General features: G+C 43.5%; 1 protein-coding gene across 1 annotated transcript; it reads left to right on the forward strand.

Annotated features, from left to right (window-relative positions):
• Positions 1-2,507: 2,507 nt before the first annotated feature.
• Positions 2,508-10,680, forward strand: LOC135106376 (prolyl 4-hydroxylase subunit alpha-2-like). The gene is made up of 12 exons (XM_064015325.1): positions 2,508-3,246; positions 3,430-3,647; positions 3,742-3,902; positions 4,045-4,218; positions 4,394-4,539; positions 4,683-4,910; positions 5,195-5,439; positions 5,601-5,706; positions 5,814-5,946; positions 6,059-6,205; positions 6,335-6,445; positions 8,916-10,680. The coding sequence occupies exons 2-11, from the start codon at positions 3,478-3,480 to the stop codon at positions 6,424-6,426; spliced, it is 1,602 nt and encodes a 533-aa protein (XP_063871395.1). The 5' UTR covers positions 2,508-3,246; positions 3,430-3,477; the 3' UTR covers positions 6,427-6,445; positions 8,916-10,680.
• Positions 10,681-15,208: the final 4,528 nt, after the last annotated feature.

The following is a 15,208-nucleotide window of genomic DNA, read 5'->3' on the forward strand; positions in this document are numbered from 1 at the left end:
GTTGTATATGAGGAGAATAGTTCTGATTGCTGGTTGAAACATGATAAGTGGGAGCATGAGAGAGGAGAAGACTGCATGACATGATAAGATATTTAAATGTGTAGAGTAAAATACAAACTGAATTGTTTGTGAGGTGCTTAAAGTTAAGAGAAGAACTAGGAACAAAATTGATGGGCTGCATAAATAGAAAAGTAAGAAGAATGTATAAGAGATTAAAAGCAAAATAGGATTTAAGGACTCAATATAATGAATTAGTTCGGAAGTTAAGAGGTTAATTTAGAGGGTTAAAATTGACTTCAAGGTTAAAGTAGCTAGTCAGCCAAAGACAGATCGAAAGTGATTTTTCAGGTATAGAGAATGAAGAATAAATCAGTAAGCTCATTAAGGGCATTTGATGTAGAGTTCTGGGGAAAGAATGAGTAAAATTCTAAACAAGTTTTTACCAGTTTTCACTTGTGAAAACAAGTAGGAAATGTTGGAAAGTGAATAGGTTCCCAGAGCAGATGATAAGCTGATGGATATTTACATAACCAAGGAGATAGATAAGTTAAAAAGTTTTAAATCCCTGAGGCCAGATGAACCATATCCCAGAGTACTAAGAAAATACTAAGAGATTACCAATGAACTTTAGGAAATCATTAGATTCAGGAAAGGTGGCAGTAATATGGAGGTAAGTGAATGTAATTCCTGTCTTTAAGAAAGGAGATAAAATGTTAATGTTGAACTATCAGCCAATCAGTTTAACTTCAGTTGTAGGTAAAATAATGGAGTCAGTAATTACAAGGAATATTAGGGATCACTTAGACAAGCATAGCTTGATAAACGATTCACAAAGGGGAAGTCATACCTCTACAAAGCAGCAGATAATGGGGGATGGTTATGAAATAATATATCTAGAATTTATTAAGGCCTTTGACAAGGTATTCCACCAAAGGCTTTTGAACAGTGTTGGGGCACAAGGGACAGATGGAAAATATTTAGGCTCAGCAGGGTCATAGTTATACAACAGGCAACAGAGTTATAATGAATGGGTCTAAATTCAAGTGGTGTCAAATAATTAGTGGTGTGCTACAGAGGAAAGTTTTAGGACCATTATTATTTTTATTATACGAGTACGTTATGATTTGGATAATGAGATTAGAAGTGATGTCAGTAAATTTATAGATGTCACAAAGATAGGTAGATTAATCAGGTTGAATTTAGATGCAGTTGCTTGCAGACAGACTTGGCTTGAATGGACTGATATATGGCAAATGCAATTTAATATTAGCAAATATAAAGTACTTAGTATGGGTACAAGAAACCCACACAATAAAGAACAAGGCTCTGGTAACCAGAGAATGAAAAAAAAAATTTAGAATTTATAGTTAGTACTGATCTCTGACAGAGAAAACAATGCATAGAGACCAGATATAAAGCAAATTGTGTTTTAGGATTCATCTTTAAGAATGTTAAAAGTAGAAGTCTTGAAGTAATATTAAAGTTAAATTTGCTGCTGGTCAGATCTCATCTGCAGTGTGTTGTGCAGTTCTGGCCCTCATATTATAGGAAGGATGTAAGTCCACTACAATCAGCACAAAAGAAAATGACAAAAAATATACAACAGATGAGAAGTATTCCTTACAAAAGGAGATTGGAGCTTTTAAATTTACATTTGATAGAGGGACTTGGATTAAGAGGTAATCTCATAAAGGTCTTTAAGTGGTATAAGGGATGCAACAAGGGTGACATAAGTAAAATTCTCAGGATCAGTAATCAGGATTGGTCAAGAAATATTGGATTCAAGCTTGATAAAATTAAATCAAATAAAAATAAAATAAAATAAAATTAGAAATGAGCTAGGTAGGGCAGAACTGATTCTCAAATAATGTGGTAGATTAATAGAATAGAGTCATTAGGGAGCTTTAAAAGATAAGACAAATTTATGGATGAGTATGGTAAGTGGAAATAGGTTGGTATGTTTTATACAGGGACTGTCATGTGTAGGCTTGACAGTTTCTTGCAGCTTCCCATGTTTTCTTATATTCTTATGTTCTTAAAAGAGATGTATGTAGAGAAAAGAGTGGTTGTATATTATAATCATGTTTAATAGAGAACAGTTGTGAAGGTAAAAATGCGACATGGTCTCAATGTCCTCTACAGGAAGTTCATCAGTATCTGATCCAATCTGTTGATAGAATAAGATGTAGGAAAAGGGATGGGTCTATTATGGTGTGGTGAGGATAAACAGGTTATGTTGTTGGGACCCTAATGTAGAGAGATATAAATGCACAACTAAACAGTCTTAGTGCCACGGTAGTCAATGAGAATGTTTTTTTTCTCTCCCTCTCCATTGAAACATGAGGGCTAAGATGAATTTGCGTTATACTAAAGCAGCATCTAGTAGAGTGCATGTGTATCTTGTCAAACAATTGACAACACTCATAACTGGAATTACTTGGAATCTGAGATGGTCTCTCCTCTCCATTTTTTATTCACTCCTTAGTTCTCAGGTCATCTCACATTACATTGTTTATGAAGATTTATTAACCTTGGTTGATAAATCAACTCTTCTTTTTACCTTAGTACCTGAATAGCCTGAATGTAGTATAGAAGGAAAGTGATTTATTATCCATAGTCAATAGATGAGATGCAATCAGGGCTGTAACTATCTCTTGTCCGTAAGTAATGAATGGTGATTCTGTATGAATGGTGATTCTGTATGAAATTACCTAAAACTTTTGATAATTACGGCAAACCCTAGTAAATGTTTTTGGTATTTATAAATACATATGTGCATGGATCGATGGAATCAATGGAAATTTGTATTCGGTATTCACATGATGATAAAAAAAAAAAATTGTCATGATGAAAACTGGAATACAACAGCATGCGCGGGTTCTGCGTCCAAAGAATTCGTCTTCCGTGGACGTTGTTCAAGGAGACGCCGTTAGGTTGCAGTCCAGTGATCGCGGCGGTGGTGGTGGAGTCACGCCGCGTGTGAAGTCACCGTCCCGAGGAGTAGGAAGTGCTGCTGCGATCTGACAGTTCTCTAGTGTCGATCAAGGAAGCTGGAACATCTCAGTGTCGTTTTGCAATTATTTTATACAGCTTGCTATTGTGTGACTCCTCCACCTTAAGTGAATTTTTATTTTGCTTGACAGCATAGTTCTTCTGTGAGAGAAAGCTGAAGGGGCGTTGGTCATTGCCTCTCTGGGGTGGCGCCAGCAGTTTGCCAAGGGAACCCCAAGGTGACCGACGCGTTAGGTGAGTGACTGACTCCTGTGCAGTGAATGAATTTGTTGTATGTCTTCTATTAATCAATTTCAGAGCAAATATAAGGGATTAGGAACATTTGATGGCATGATCGACCAGGGAAAACAAATCCGTAAACTTTACGATTGAAAACTATATACTCACCGCGAAATGCTTTGTGTGTGCACATCACAGATCACGGTGGTGCGGGGCGGCACACGTCAGGCACTGTGACTGTGGCTGATGGCTGCCGTATTGGTGGTGAGCTGCCTTGTGGGCGTGGCGTCTGCCGGTCACGCCCAGCATGCCTCCTGGACGCAGCTTGAAGAGCTCTGGCATGCGGAATATAAAGCTGTAGAGCGTATAAAAACAGTCATACAACCTGTTGCCGAACTTGGCGACGTGTTAAAGACGTTAGTATGGTGTTCAATGACTATTCTATGAATATTCAATGACCTTGACGAAAACATAATGAATTCATCGCTAATGGATGGACTGGTGTTGCAGGTACGTTGAATCATGGGAGGCGCTTGTTGACGGGTTGGAGCCGCCGGACTGGGGTTCGGAGGATCCGGCTGCTGGATTCTCTCTTTTACGCCACGTGGCAGAGGGCTGGACGCGGGTGGACGACGCCCTGCAGAAGACCAGAAGCATCTTGCATATTATAGGTAAGTTGTTGTGCCTTTACATATCAAATTCGTTTCAGTTTGTGTCACATTTAAATGATACCTACTGCAGGAACTTGTTAAATGTATACAGCTCACTGAATATGGAAAAATTCCTTTGTTTCACTGTTGTTCACCACCACAGAATACCTGGCATCGCGCCCCGACAGGGAACCGCTTCCCAACACTGACGACGTGGCAGCAGCATCAGAGGCCGTGACCCGCCTCGCCCACGTGTACCGGCTCAACACCACCGCTCTGGTTGAGGGCGGCCGTCTCGTGCTGGACCCCGTGACAGGCTATCACCACCCTCTCTCAGGTATCTTCATTATCTACCCTCATGACTATCTACTTGGTAACTCTACAGAGATTTTATGGAATTCACATTGCCAATACATAGTATTTTGTTGATGAAACTGCAGTGAGGTAATTGCTGCCAGTTGTCTGATGATTAGTGAGAGTAGGAAGTGAGATGGCTCGCATTTCTATGGCAGCAAATGAGCTGACGTCCGTCGGTTTAGTGGCCGTCAAGAAAGGTTTCTTGGACGTAGGTGTTCAGTTCCTGAGGGCGGCGAAGTCACGGGCTTCTGTCGTCCAGCAGCCCCGTCTGGATAACATGCTGGCTGCTGCTGTTAAAGTGGTGAGGAAGAGTATATCATTAGTAGTCACCATCTTTGTATTGTTGAAATATGAGCCGGAATATAAGCAGCGCAACAATGAGATGAATGTCACGACGCCCTCATCCTCTTGGCGATGCGTGACGCGCCCTTTTGTGTGCTGCAGCATGACCACGTGCTGGAGGTGAATGGTCCTCGCTCGCTCGCCCACGTCACGGCCACGACACCCTACGGCGGTCCGAAGGAGGCGAGTCCATCCAGGGTTGTGAAGGCACCTGTGGTGCTGGGCGTGGAGTACTTGAGTAGACACGCCAATGCCACCTGGATGTTGGAGAGGCGGCCACTGGTGGAGCAGGTGCAGGTGGAACGACTATGTAGGGGCGAGGACCTCAGGGTAGGTACCGTGTTATGTGGTATATACATTATTATTATTATTATTATTATTATTATTGTTGTTGTTGTTGTTGTTGTTGTTGTTGTTGTTGTTGTTGTTGTTCGTGTTGTTGCTGGTGGTGTTGGTGCTGCTGCTGCTGCTGCTGCTGCTGCTGCTGCTGCTGCTTCTGCTGCTGCTGCTGCTGCTGTTACAGGGCAGCATCATTAACATCATCTTCATATAAAAGGCAAATGTTCAAAATGAAACAAGATGATCGTAGATCATAATAATTTGTGCGTCACCAGCCTCCTCGTGTGACGTCGCGGCTGAAGTGCCGATACGCGAATGGCGGAAGTCCGTGGCTGGCACTGGCCCCCTTCAAGGTGGAGCAGGTGTCCCTGGACCCGTACATCACTGTGGTGTATGAAGTGGTGAGTCGTGGTGAAGCAGGCCAGCTCAAAAAGAAAATGAAGAGTCGCTTACACACTCCCTACTTCCCCGGCAGCGACTCCCTCACCGCTGCCGTCGAGGGAGGCTGGTCACTGAAACAGTACGTGCACGATATCTTAGGCCTCATTTCAAAGAAGAAAACTCAATCACATTTATTGCAGATTGTCATAATATGAGCTAATTATCTCACTTAATGTACGAGTAAGTTATTTTTAAAGAACATGCTGTAAATACTCACAACCAACACCACGTGACCAGCAGCACGTGGCTGCAGGAGGCTGAAGCGGCTGTTTTGATGGGTGTGGGGCGGCGTATGAGACACCTTCTCGGAGTCACCCTCGACGATGCAGCCTCAGAGCCTTATATGGTGAGAGTAAAGGCACGAGCTGAAAATATCATTATTTTACAAGAAATGTATTTCATGGCATGTACACCCAATTCCACAAAATATTCATATATACTTGGGTGCGACAGGTGGCAGATTACGGGCTGGGGGGTGAGTACAGCGCTCACCGTGACACCCACGGCCCCACCAGGGCGCCCCCACACTCTCATGTCGGCGAGAGGTTGGCCACAGTCCTCATTTACCTGCAAACACCCACTCAAGGTCTTCAATGCTTTCTGATTCCTTACGTAAATATTAATCTGAGAAAAGTTGTTTACATCGAAAACTGGAACTCGTAGTTTTTATCACTTGCCTCCTTTTGTTTCCCCTTCAGGTGGACGTACGGTTTTCCCGTGGGTGGGTGCTGGCGTGGGTGGGACGGCAGGAGCCGCGATGGTGTGGTGGAACCTTCTGTCGTCCCACGAACATGACTTCCTCACCCGCCACGCCGCTTGTCCCGTCATGCGCGGCCGCAAAACAGGTGAGTGGGGTGCATGACGCGGCACTACCCACTACTTGTCATGGATTTTCTTCCCTTGCCAATAACTTAACATTCCCTCCACCACTCATGTCGCATTACATATATTACGTGATGTTGTTTTCCCTTCAGTGTTGACGAAGTGGGTGGGTTACGTGCCCCAGTGGAGAACGATGTCCTGCTCCGCTGATCCCTCCAGGAAGGTCATGCTGCCTTGGCACTGAAGGCTTATGCTTTATCAAGGTCAGTCTTCCGAGGTGAGCAGCAAAGCTGTTCAAGTGTAGCTTCTGCATTTTCTTTTATTTGTTTTCATACTTGAATGTTTTGCCATTGACCAAAACAATTTTTTGTTGTATATGAGGGAAAGAGAGAGACTGACCAAATATTTTCTGTAGTTGAAATTATATGCAGTTGTGACATATGGTGGACGAGGCTGATCCACGAGTCTCCCATTCTGTGTGTGTATGTGTGTGTGTGTGTGTGTGTGTGTGTGTGTGTGTGTGTGTGAATTTGGTGTCGATTGTTACGAAAACTTTTGTGTACTCAGTGCACAAATTTCCACTCAATTTTGATGCACTTGATAATGATACGTAATGTGTGCAGATTTCTCGAGCAATGCATTGTGTTCGTCAGTATTATAAGGTACACACGTTAAAGTATGAGGTAATAGAAGTAAGCTGAGCAGGGTAATAAAACCAAACCTTGGGCAGTGACTCTTCACTCACCTTGTCCCCCCCGTGGAGGTGAGGGTCCCTTGCTGGCCTCTCCGTCAGCCACTCAAGTGAATAATGACATTTAGAGTTGCCGCGGGCTGAGCGACCCAGTATTGGCTATCGATTAAGTTGTTAGAGGCATAATCGCATAGCCCCGCTTGCTCCCTGTGCCTGGGTTTGGTGTAACTCAGGCATACATGAAGCAGCTCAACTCGCATTGGATTTACTCACAGAATTTGTAAGAACACACACACACACACACACACACACACACACACAGAGAGAGAGAGAGAGAGAGAGAGAGAGAGAGAGAGAGAGAGAGAGAGAGAGAGAGAGAGAGAGAGAGAGAGAGAGAGAGAGTGGGGGGGAGGCTATGTAAGACGATGGAAGTTGGGAGAGAAGGAAGCAGCAGTCAGGGTCTTCATCTTGATCCCCACAAGGTGAAACTAAAGAAGATATGGCGGGGGAAGGAGAGGCCTTTGTGAGGGCTGAGCCTTATACCTCTGTTTCCTCCTCCTCCTCCTCCTCCTCCTCCTCTTGTCCTGTAGGCCTAAGAGAAGGGATTCGTAAAGAGACCGTTTTCCTTCCCCAAGGCTTGAGAGAGAGAGAGAGAGAGAGAGAGAGAGAGAGAGAGAGAGAGAGAGAGAGAGAGAGGTCACTACGTCGTTCACATTCCTGGTCAGGTTTTACATTTTATCGTTCCTTCGCCTGCGTCTTGGGTCTGCAGCAAGAGTGCTCTGAGAGGGCGGCGTCAGCACACACCGGAGGTTGTGGCTGGTGGGCGGCCCACGCTTAGGAATGCACACGTGCCTGTTTCTTATCGGATTTTTATCTTAGTCATCATATCGTTTAAAACACCATTTAGTGCATACATTAGTCATGATTAAACACTTCTTTGGTGTTATTATTTTTATTCCGCGTAAGAAACACATTCTCGTATTCTACAATATACACACACGTGACGTTTTGTTCTTGCTAAAAGATAAAATGCAGGCAGCCTTGACATTTTACCCCCACCATTTATGAGCCGGTGCGGCCTCCATCCCTTCCTCCCACAAAAGAAATTCTCTGCAGATCTCCTTTGTGCGAGGTGTCAGCTTACTGTAGACTGTCGGAATGTGTAATGAGGAAGGCCCATTATTCCTCTTACGCGCCCTGGGTAAATTAATGTGATTCTTGGCCAGGGAAGAGGACTTGGTAGAATTACTGCGTGCTTCCTGCTGGCCACCTCACCTGTTGCTTGAGTGCTGTGGTGCCACGTTTCCAGCGGCGGAAGCACGAGCAAGCACAGGGAGGCAGGCAGGCAGGCAGGCAGGGAAGGAGGAAGGGAGATCCAGTCAGGGTGAGGGGAGGGTGAGGGAGGCGAGGCTGCCGCCGCTTTCCGGTTGGCAAAAGTCTGAAAAAAAAAAAAGTTTAAAAAAATGTGAATTTTTATATGAATAAGATGAATTCACCTGAAGAAAGGAAATGGAGAAGAAAGGGGAACAAGGAGGGGGCGGACGAGAACCTTGAGACGTAAGGATGAGGTGAATGGAGAAGGAAGGGGAAAACAGAGAGAGAGAGAGAGAGAGAGAGAGAGAGAGAGAGAGAGAGAGAGAGAGAGAGAGAGATAATCAGAGGCGTGAGAGTTAGACAGATAAGGTCATGCGTGGATCAGGTGGAAGAGGAATTGGCTTGCACCACCACCAGCACCACCACCTGCTCCTCGCGTCTCTTACATCCCCAGAATGAAACGAGGGAGAATACATAAGCAGGCTGTCGATTATTATACGGTCGTCCACCAGGTATTGGCCGTGTGTCCGTGTGTCCGAGCGTGTAATTATGTTAATGTTTGTATATTTCTATTTGGGAAACGAATTCGAACTGTTTTTACATTTTCGTTTCACTAGAATTCATTTGTGCGTGAGTCGGCCGTCTGCTTTAATGTGAGGCTTTAAAAAAATAGGTCGTGTTGTTGTGTTTGAGGTGCTTGTGTTTAGTTGAGCATCTCTGCCTTGCAGGACTGACTGAACGGCCGTCAGCTGAAGGGAGAGGAGAGGGCACACCTTGCAAGAGTTGACAGACCCCCACCGTTAAGAAAAAGACGAAGAAAAAATTGACATAAATAGATCAACGAATTGGTGTGATCTATACTATAATAGAAAAAAAGAGGAGAGAAATAGTTATTTTTAATGCCACGTGAAGGAAAAGTTCGCTTTCTTGGTGGTTCTCGATGTTATCGATATAACATGTTGTAAGGTAATGAAGTAAGAAAATAGTACGTAGTTTGTGATGTGAGAAATGTGAAGTGGACAGCTATGTGATGCTAAGTAAGGTCGACGAGACGGAAACATGATAGTAAGTCAAGAAGAAAGTCGTATACTGCATGCCTAATTTATGATGTGTGAAAACAAAAATGAAACTGAGGATCAAGTGATGCTGCCCAAGTCGAGGAAACAAAAAACATGATCGAGTTAAGAAAAAAAAAAAAGAAAAATAGGATATCTAGTTTCTGATGCGAGAGGGGAAAAAAACGATCAAGTGACGGTGGCCAAGGTCGTGAGAAAACAACAGCACAGCAACACTAACCTTCAGAAGTTAAGTGAAGGAAACTACTGTGACTTCCATGACGCTTTCTCTACCACACTAGCCTTCAAAGTTAGTGAAGGAAACTCTACCGTCAATTCCATGGAGTTTCATCTACTTTTCGACCCCGAGGTGGTCACCTCTTCCATCTTGCCCCCATCAGGAGAGAGCTGGAGGACAGGCGCTTTCTCTCATCGCACGCTTTCCTCTCTACGAGTAAGGATCTCCACCTCCACTACATTTAAGAGACTCTAGTTGAAATGACACTGGTTTTTAAGGGTGTTTTTTATGCTTATAATGACAGATCAACAAGATTTCTGCATTATTAACGCGAGAAACAGTCTTGAGAACTCGGCTAACCATCTCTGTGGCCTTGAAAAATAGTCGTGGTGAGAGAGCAAAGCGTTTTTGAATACGGGACTAAGGACCACATTCAGAAACGTTTCTGTGACGCACCTCCACTACATTCAAGAGGCTCTAGTTGAAGTTACACTGATTTTTAGGAATGTTTTTACGGTTCTAGTGACAGATTAACAAGATTTCTGCATTATTAACAAAAAAAAAAAGTCTTAAAAACCAGCGCTAATCGACTCTGTGGCCTTGGAAGACAATCGTTCAAGCACTAAGACTTTCCCTCTCTGAAGTTTCGCGTTAACTTTGTACATGCATTATTAATTTATCTCAGGTGCACCTTAGCTCTCAGGCACCAGTGGAGGAAAGGGTTTGTTGCTACAAGGCTACAAAAACAAGTACTTGACGGAAAGAGTAAATAAATAGGCGAAAGGGAAAAACAATTAGACATGGATAGTAAATTAATATACGAGAAGAAAGGAAAACTAGACACGAGTATTAAAGAAATAAGAGAGAAAAGGGGGAAAATGTGCGAGAGAAGGAAGGAAAATAGACGGATAGTGAAGGAGTAAGCCAGAGAAGGAATAAGATAATAAAGAAAGTAAACTAGACATAGATAGTAAGGAATAAACATGAGAGAAAAAAAGGGACATGCAATAAACGAATGCGCAGAAGAATATGAAGTAGACAGTTGGTAAAGGAATGAATGAAAGAAGAAAGGTTATAGAAAATTAGACATAGGAGGGGAAAAGAAACGAGAAAAGGAGGAAAATTATACATTCTCGTATAGTAAATGAGTACTCAAGAGAAGGAGAAAAAAGGAGACAGCTGGTAAAGGAATAAGGGAAAGAAGAAAGATTATACATTAATTTCCATTCACCACGCGCGTCTCGGAGCGTAGGAACTGCCGTTGTACTAAACACAACACCACCCACGGGACACACGAGCATAAATGGAAATAAACGTACGTACGTCTGTCTGAAACTCGTAATCCTGGCGGGAATGGAAAGAATACGTAGAGAAAACAGCGCAATATTTCTTATTTGACTGCCAACTATAAGGAGAGGAAAAACAAGGAAGTGGCAATGAGCTGAAATCAAATCATGTATGGACTGTTTTTTTCCTCATTTTCTGCTTCGTTCCCTGGAGTTGAAGGGGACATGGGCGACCAGTGTGTGTGTGTACGGTCGTAGCAGCAGGGAGGGATGCACCGCACCTCGTGGCGTCGTGTAGCGAGTCGCGAATCGTGTGGGTGGTGTGGGCGTTCCTCTTTAATATATAGGGTTGCGGAGGCCGCCTCTACTCCACTCACGCCTACCCCGAAACGCAACCCACCGCTTCTGGCCCCCTCCAGCCCCTTCCCGCGTGTTGTAGTAATTTTGCCTGCCGTACTACCCGTGTAGATACTTAAAAAATAGCGAGGGATGGAATAAAAGTGGAGAAACGCTTAAAAAAAACTAACAAATAGGAGGGAAATTGAATAGGGGAAAGCGAGGTCCTCGTGGCGTATGCGGCCGGGCGTTGCTTCTCCCCGCCCTTCCCCTCCCACAGATGTAGGCTACACACGGCTCTCTCTCTCTCTCTCTCTCTCTCTCTCTCTCTCTCTCTCTCTCTCTCTCTCTCTCTCTCTCTCTCTCTCTCTTCTCTCTCTCTCTCTCTCTCTCTCTCTCTCTCTCTCTCTCTCTCTCTCTCCGGTTTGTGCATTCCCTCAAGGTCTCCCAGTTCTCAGTAATGAAATGCCTGCGTGTGGTGTTCTCGCTCAGGTTGGAAGTCTGCAACGGCCTTTCCTGTCGGGCCTGGACGAGGAGGTCTTGTAAGGAGAGCCATAAATCACCACCTTCGGACTAGTGACAAGTATTTCATCAACAAATTCCTCGCGTCCGATTTTCGAACACTGATTAAAGAGAGAGAGAGAGAGAGAGAGAGAGAGAGAGAGAGAGAGAGAGAGAGAGAGAGAGAGAGAGAGAGAGATAGTGTGTGTGTGTGTGTGTGTGTGTGTGTGTGTGTGTGTGTGTGTGTGTGTGTGTGTGTGTGTCATTCATCTACGGTCGTCTACTGGTCACCCAGCTAGCCGTTACCCTACGGAAAGAGCTCAGAACTCATAGCGACCGATCTTTGGTTAGGACCGAGACCACTTACACACCACACACCGGGACAGCGAGGTCACATCCCCTCGGATTACATCCGTACCTACTTGCTGCCAGGTGTACAGGGGGCTACGCATTAAGAGGCTCGCCCATTTGCCTCGCCGCTCCCAAGATTCGAACCCGGGCCTTCTTGGTTGTGAGCCGAGCGTGCTAACCACACTAGGTGTGTGTGTGTGTGTGTGTGTGTGTGTGTGTGTAGCATTCATTTTAATATTAATCACAGAGAGATGTTGAGACAATGCATAACACACACACACACACACACACACACACACACACACACACACACACACAGAGAGAGAGAGAGAGAGAGAGAGAGAGAGAGAGAGAGAGAGAGAGAGAGAGAGAGAGAGAGAGAGAGAGAGAGAGAGAGAATGGAAAACTGACATTCACTCGTGGTATGCTTTTTTTCCCCCCGAATTTTAATTTCATGTGCATAGTGAAGTTATGTCGGCTCGTTATTGTTGCACACGTGTTGTGTGTACCTGTGCCTACGACATACCTTTGATTTCCCCACTGCAGAGTCCACGCTGCTTTCCATACGTAGGACCATATTCTGAAACATTTCTGCCTCGCTCCTCCATTACTTTCAAAAGTCTCTAGTTGAAGTGACACGGGTTTCTAAGGTTATTTTTAGGGTTCTAGTGACAGATTAACAATATTTTTACATTATTAATAGGAAAAAACAATCTTGAGAACCCGGCTAGTAATTTCTATGGCCTTTGAAAATAACTGTTGCGAGAGAGGAGAACGTTTCTGAATTCGGGCTGTAGTTGCAGTCTTGAGGCCCACAAATAAAGCCAATTCGTGTGTATGATGGAATTAGTGAAAGACATAATCAAAGACGGCAATGTCAGGTAATGTGAAAAGTATAATGTGAAGAGCTAGTGATTCTTTTCAGACTGTGCAGGTTGTGTGCTAATTAAGATGGTAATTTCAGCACATTTGTGTATGTATGTGTTTGTGTGTGCATGTGTGTTAAAAGACAGATTAAGGTCATGTTGGTTCCATCGTGCTTAGTGAGAGGCGTTTGGTTCTGTTGCCTCTCCTTAGCGTCGCCGTATAGTCTCGAAGTTGAAGTCTGTCTGTCAGTCAGTCCCTTACTCATTTTTTTCCTATATTTTTTTCTACTTCCACCGTCCGTTCAATCGCACAATTTTCAATTCCCTATATCGAAATGGTGCATTATTTTATTTCATGGTACTTTTTTTTTCTTTTGTGTGTGTGTGTGTGTGTGTGTGTGTGTGTGTGTGTGTGTGTGTGTGTGTGTGTGTGTGTGTGTGTGTGTGTGTGTGTGTGTGTGTGTGTGTTCTCTCTGTTCCTCCTCCATCATCCTTTACGTTTCCTTACACAACCTTCTTTGAAATGCTATTCAATATGATTTCATTTTACATGCTATTTTTCGAACTCTAAATATAAACTTGCATCAGGCGTCAACGCTCGCTACCCGCCACATCACCAGGCACACACACATTGTGCACATCACGTGAACCATCATCTACCTCCCTCCCCTCACATCACACTTTACACATCTAATATCGTATCACCTGTCCACCCATTTACCTGTCCAATCACTGCCACACACTCTACCTGTTTCCCGTCACCTGCCACTCTTCTCTCCACCTGTCAGTCTGTTTAAAAGGAAAAAAAGAACATAAAAAATTTTCCTGCCTTCTCATTCTACACTTACGTCTTGTGGACCGAGGGAGCCGCGCAGTCCAGCCCTCAGGTGGGTTATGAGAACCTGGACTCTATTGGAATTTTTCGAGGTACCTGTGCAAGTTGGGAAAGGAAGGAGGAAGAGGAAGAAGTGAAGAAGGAAGAAGTATAAGGACGGAAGACGAGGTTTCCTGTGTGTTTTATCGTCTAACGGTTTGGGGGAAGTGGAAGACTAGGGGAGAAGTGTGGAAGGGAAGGGAGTGACGAGTGAGGGAGATGAAAATGTGGATGGGAGGTGTCAAGAAAGAGTGGCAGGGTAGAATGAAGTGGGAGAGGTAGATGGCGAAGATGATGACCGTGGAGGAAAGTGAATGAGTGTGCCTGAAGGAGGGTATACTGAGAGAGAGAGAGAGAGAGAGAGAGAGAGAGAGAGAGAGAGAGAGAGAGAGAGAGAGAGAGAGAGAGAGAGAGAGAGAGAGAGAGAGAGAGAGCTCTAAGCATAAGATGTGTTTAACATCTTTTAGTGAATGCTGACTCTGATGTCCTGGGGCGACACACACACACACACACACACACACACACACACACACACACACACACACACACACACACACACACACACACACACACACACACACACACACACACACACACACACACACACACACACACACACACACACACACACACACACACACACACACACACACACACACACATCTAGGGAACTACTTACGTAACTTACATTAAGAATTTTGACTTTTGAAGACGGCGAAGAACTAAATAGAATGAATGAGGATAAAATACACCAAGGAAAAAAAAAGTAAAGGTTGTATCGCTTTAAGAATTGTTCCTTAAAGTTACTTGTCCGATCCCTCACCTGTTTCTTCAGTCCTGCCGCCTTTTTCTTCCTTCGTCCTTTACCTTCCTCTTATCCCTCCTCCTCCTCCTCCTCCTCCTCCTCCTCCTCCTCCTCCTCCTCCTCCTCCTCCTCCTCCTCCTCCCCCCACATTCTCCTCTAATGGACGCTACACTGTTTTTCCTTAAACGTTTGAGCTACGGATAAAGTTGAAGTTGTTGTTGTTGCTGTTGTAGTTATGGTTATTATTATTATTATTATTATTATTATTATTATTATTATTATTATTATTATTATTATTATTATCATTATCATTATTATTATTATTATTATTATTATTATTATTATTATTATTATTATTATTGTTGTTGTTGTTGTTGCTGTTGTTTTCTTATATTATTGTAATCAGTGTTATTATTATTATTATTATTATTATTATTATTATTATTATTATTATTATTATTATTATTATTATTATTATTATTATTATTATTATCATTGTTACCATTACAGCGCCCCGGTGATGTGGTGCTTGATGCACAACCTAAGTTCCGGTGTTGAATCTAGAGCCAGACAAAGATGGGTGTGTTTTCTGTCACTCTGAAGCCAGCCACTGTTCACTCAGATCGGAAATTATTTCGAATATGTGTTGAAGATCTTTTTTCCTCAATCTGGGAAACCACTTCGACGTAGACAACAAAATATGAAAATA

This window comes from Scylla paramamosain, chromosome 13 (assembly GCF_035594125.1).
Source record: "Scylla paramamosain isolate STU-SP2022 chromosome 13, ASM3559412v1, whole genome shotgun sequence".
NCBI classification, from domain to species: Eukaryota; Metazoa; Arthropoda; class Malacostraca; order Decapoda; family Portunidae; genus Scylla; species Scylla paramamosain.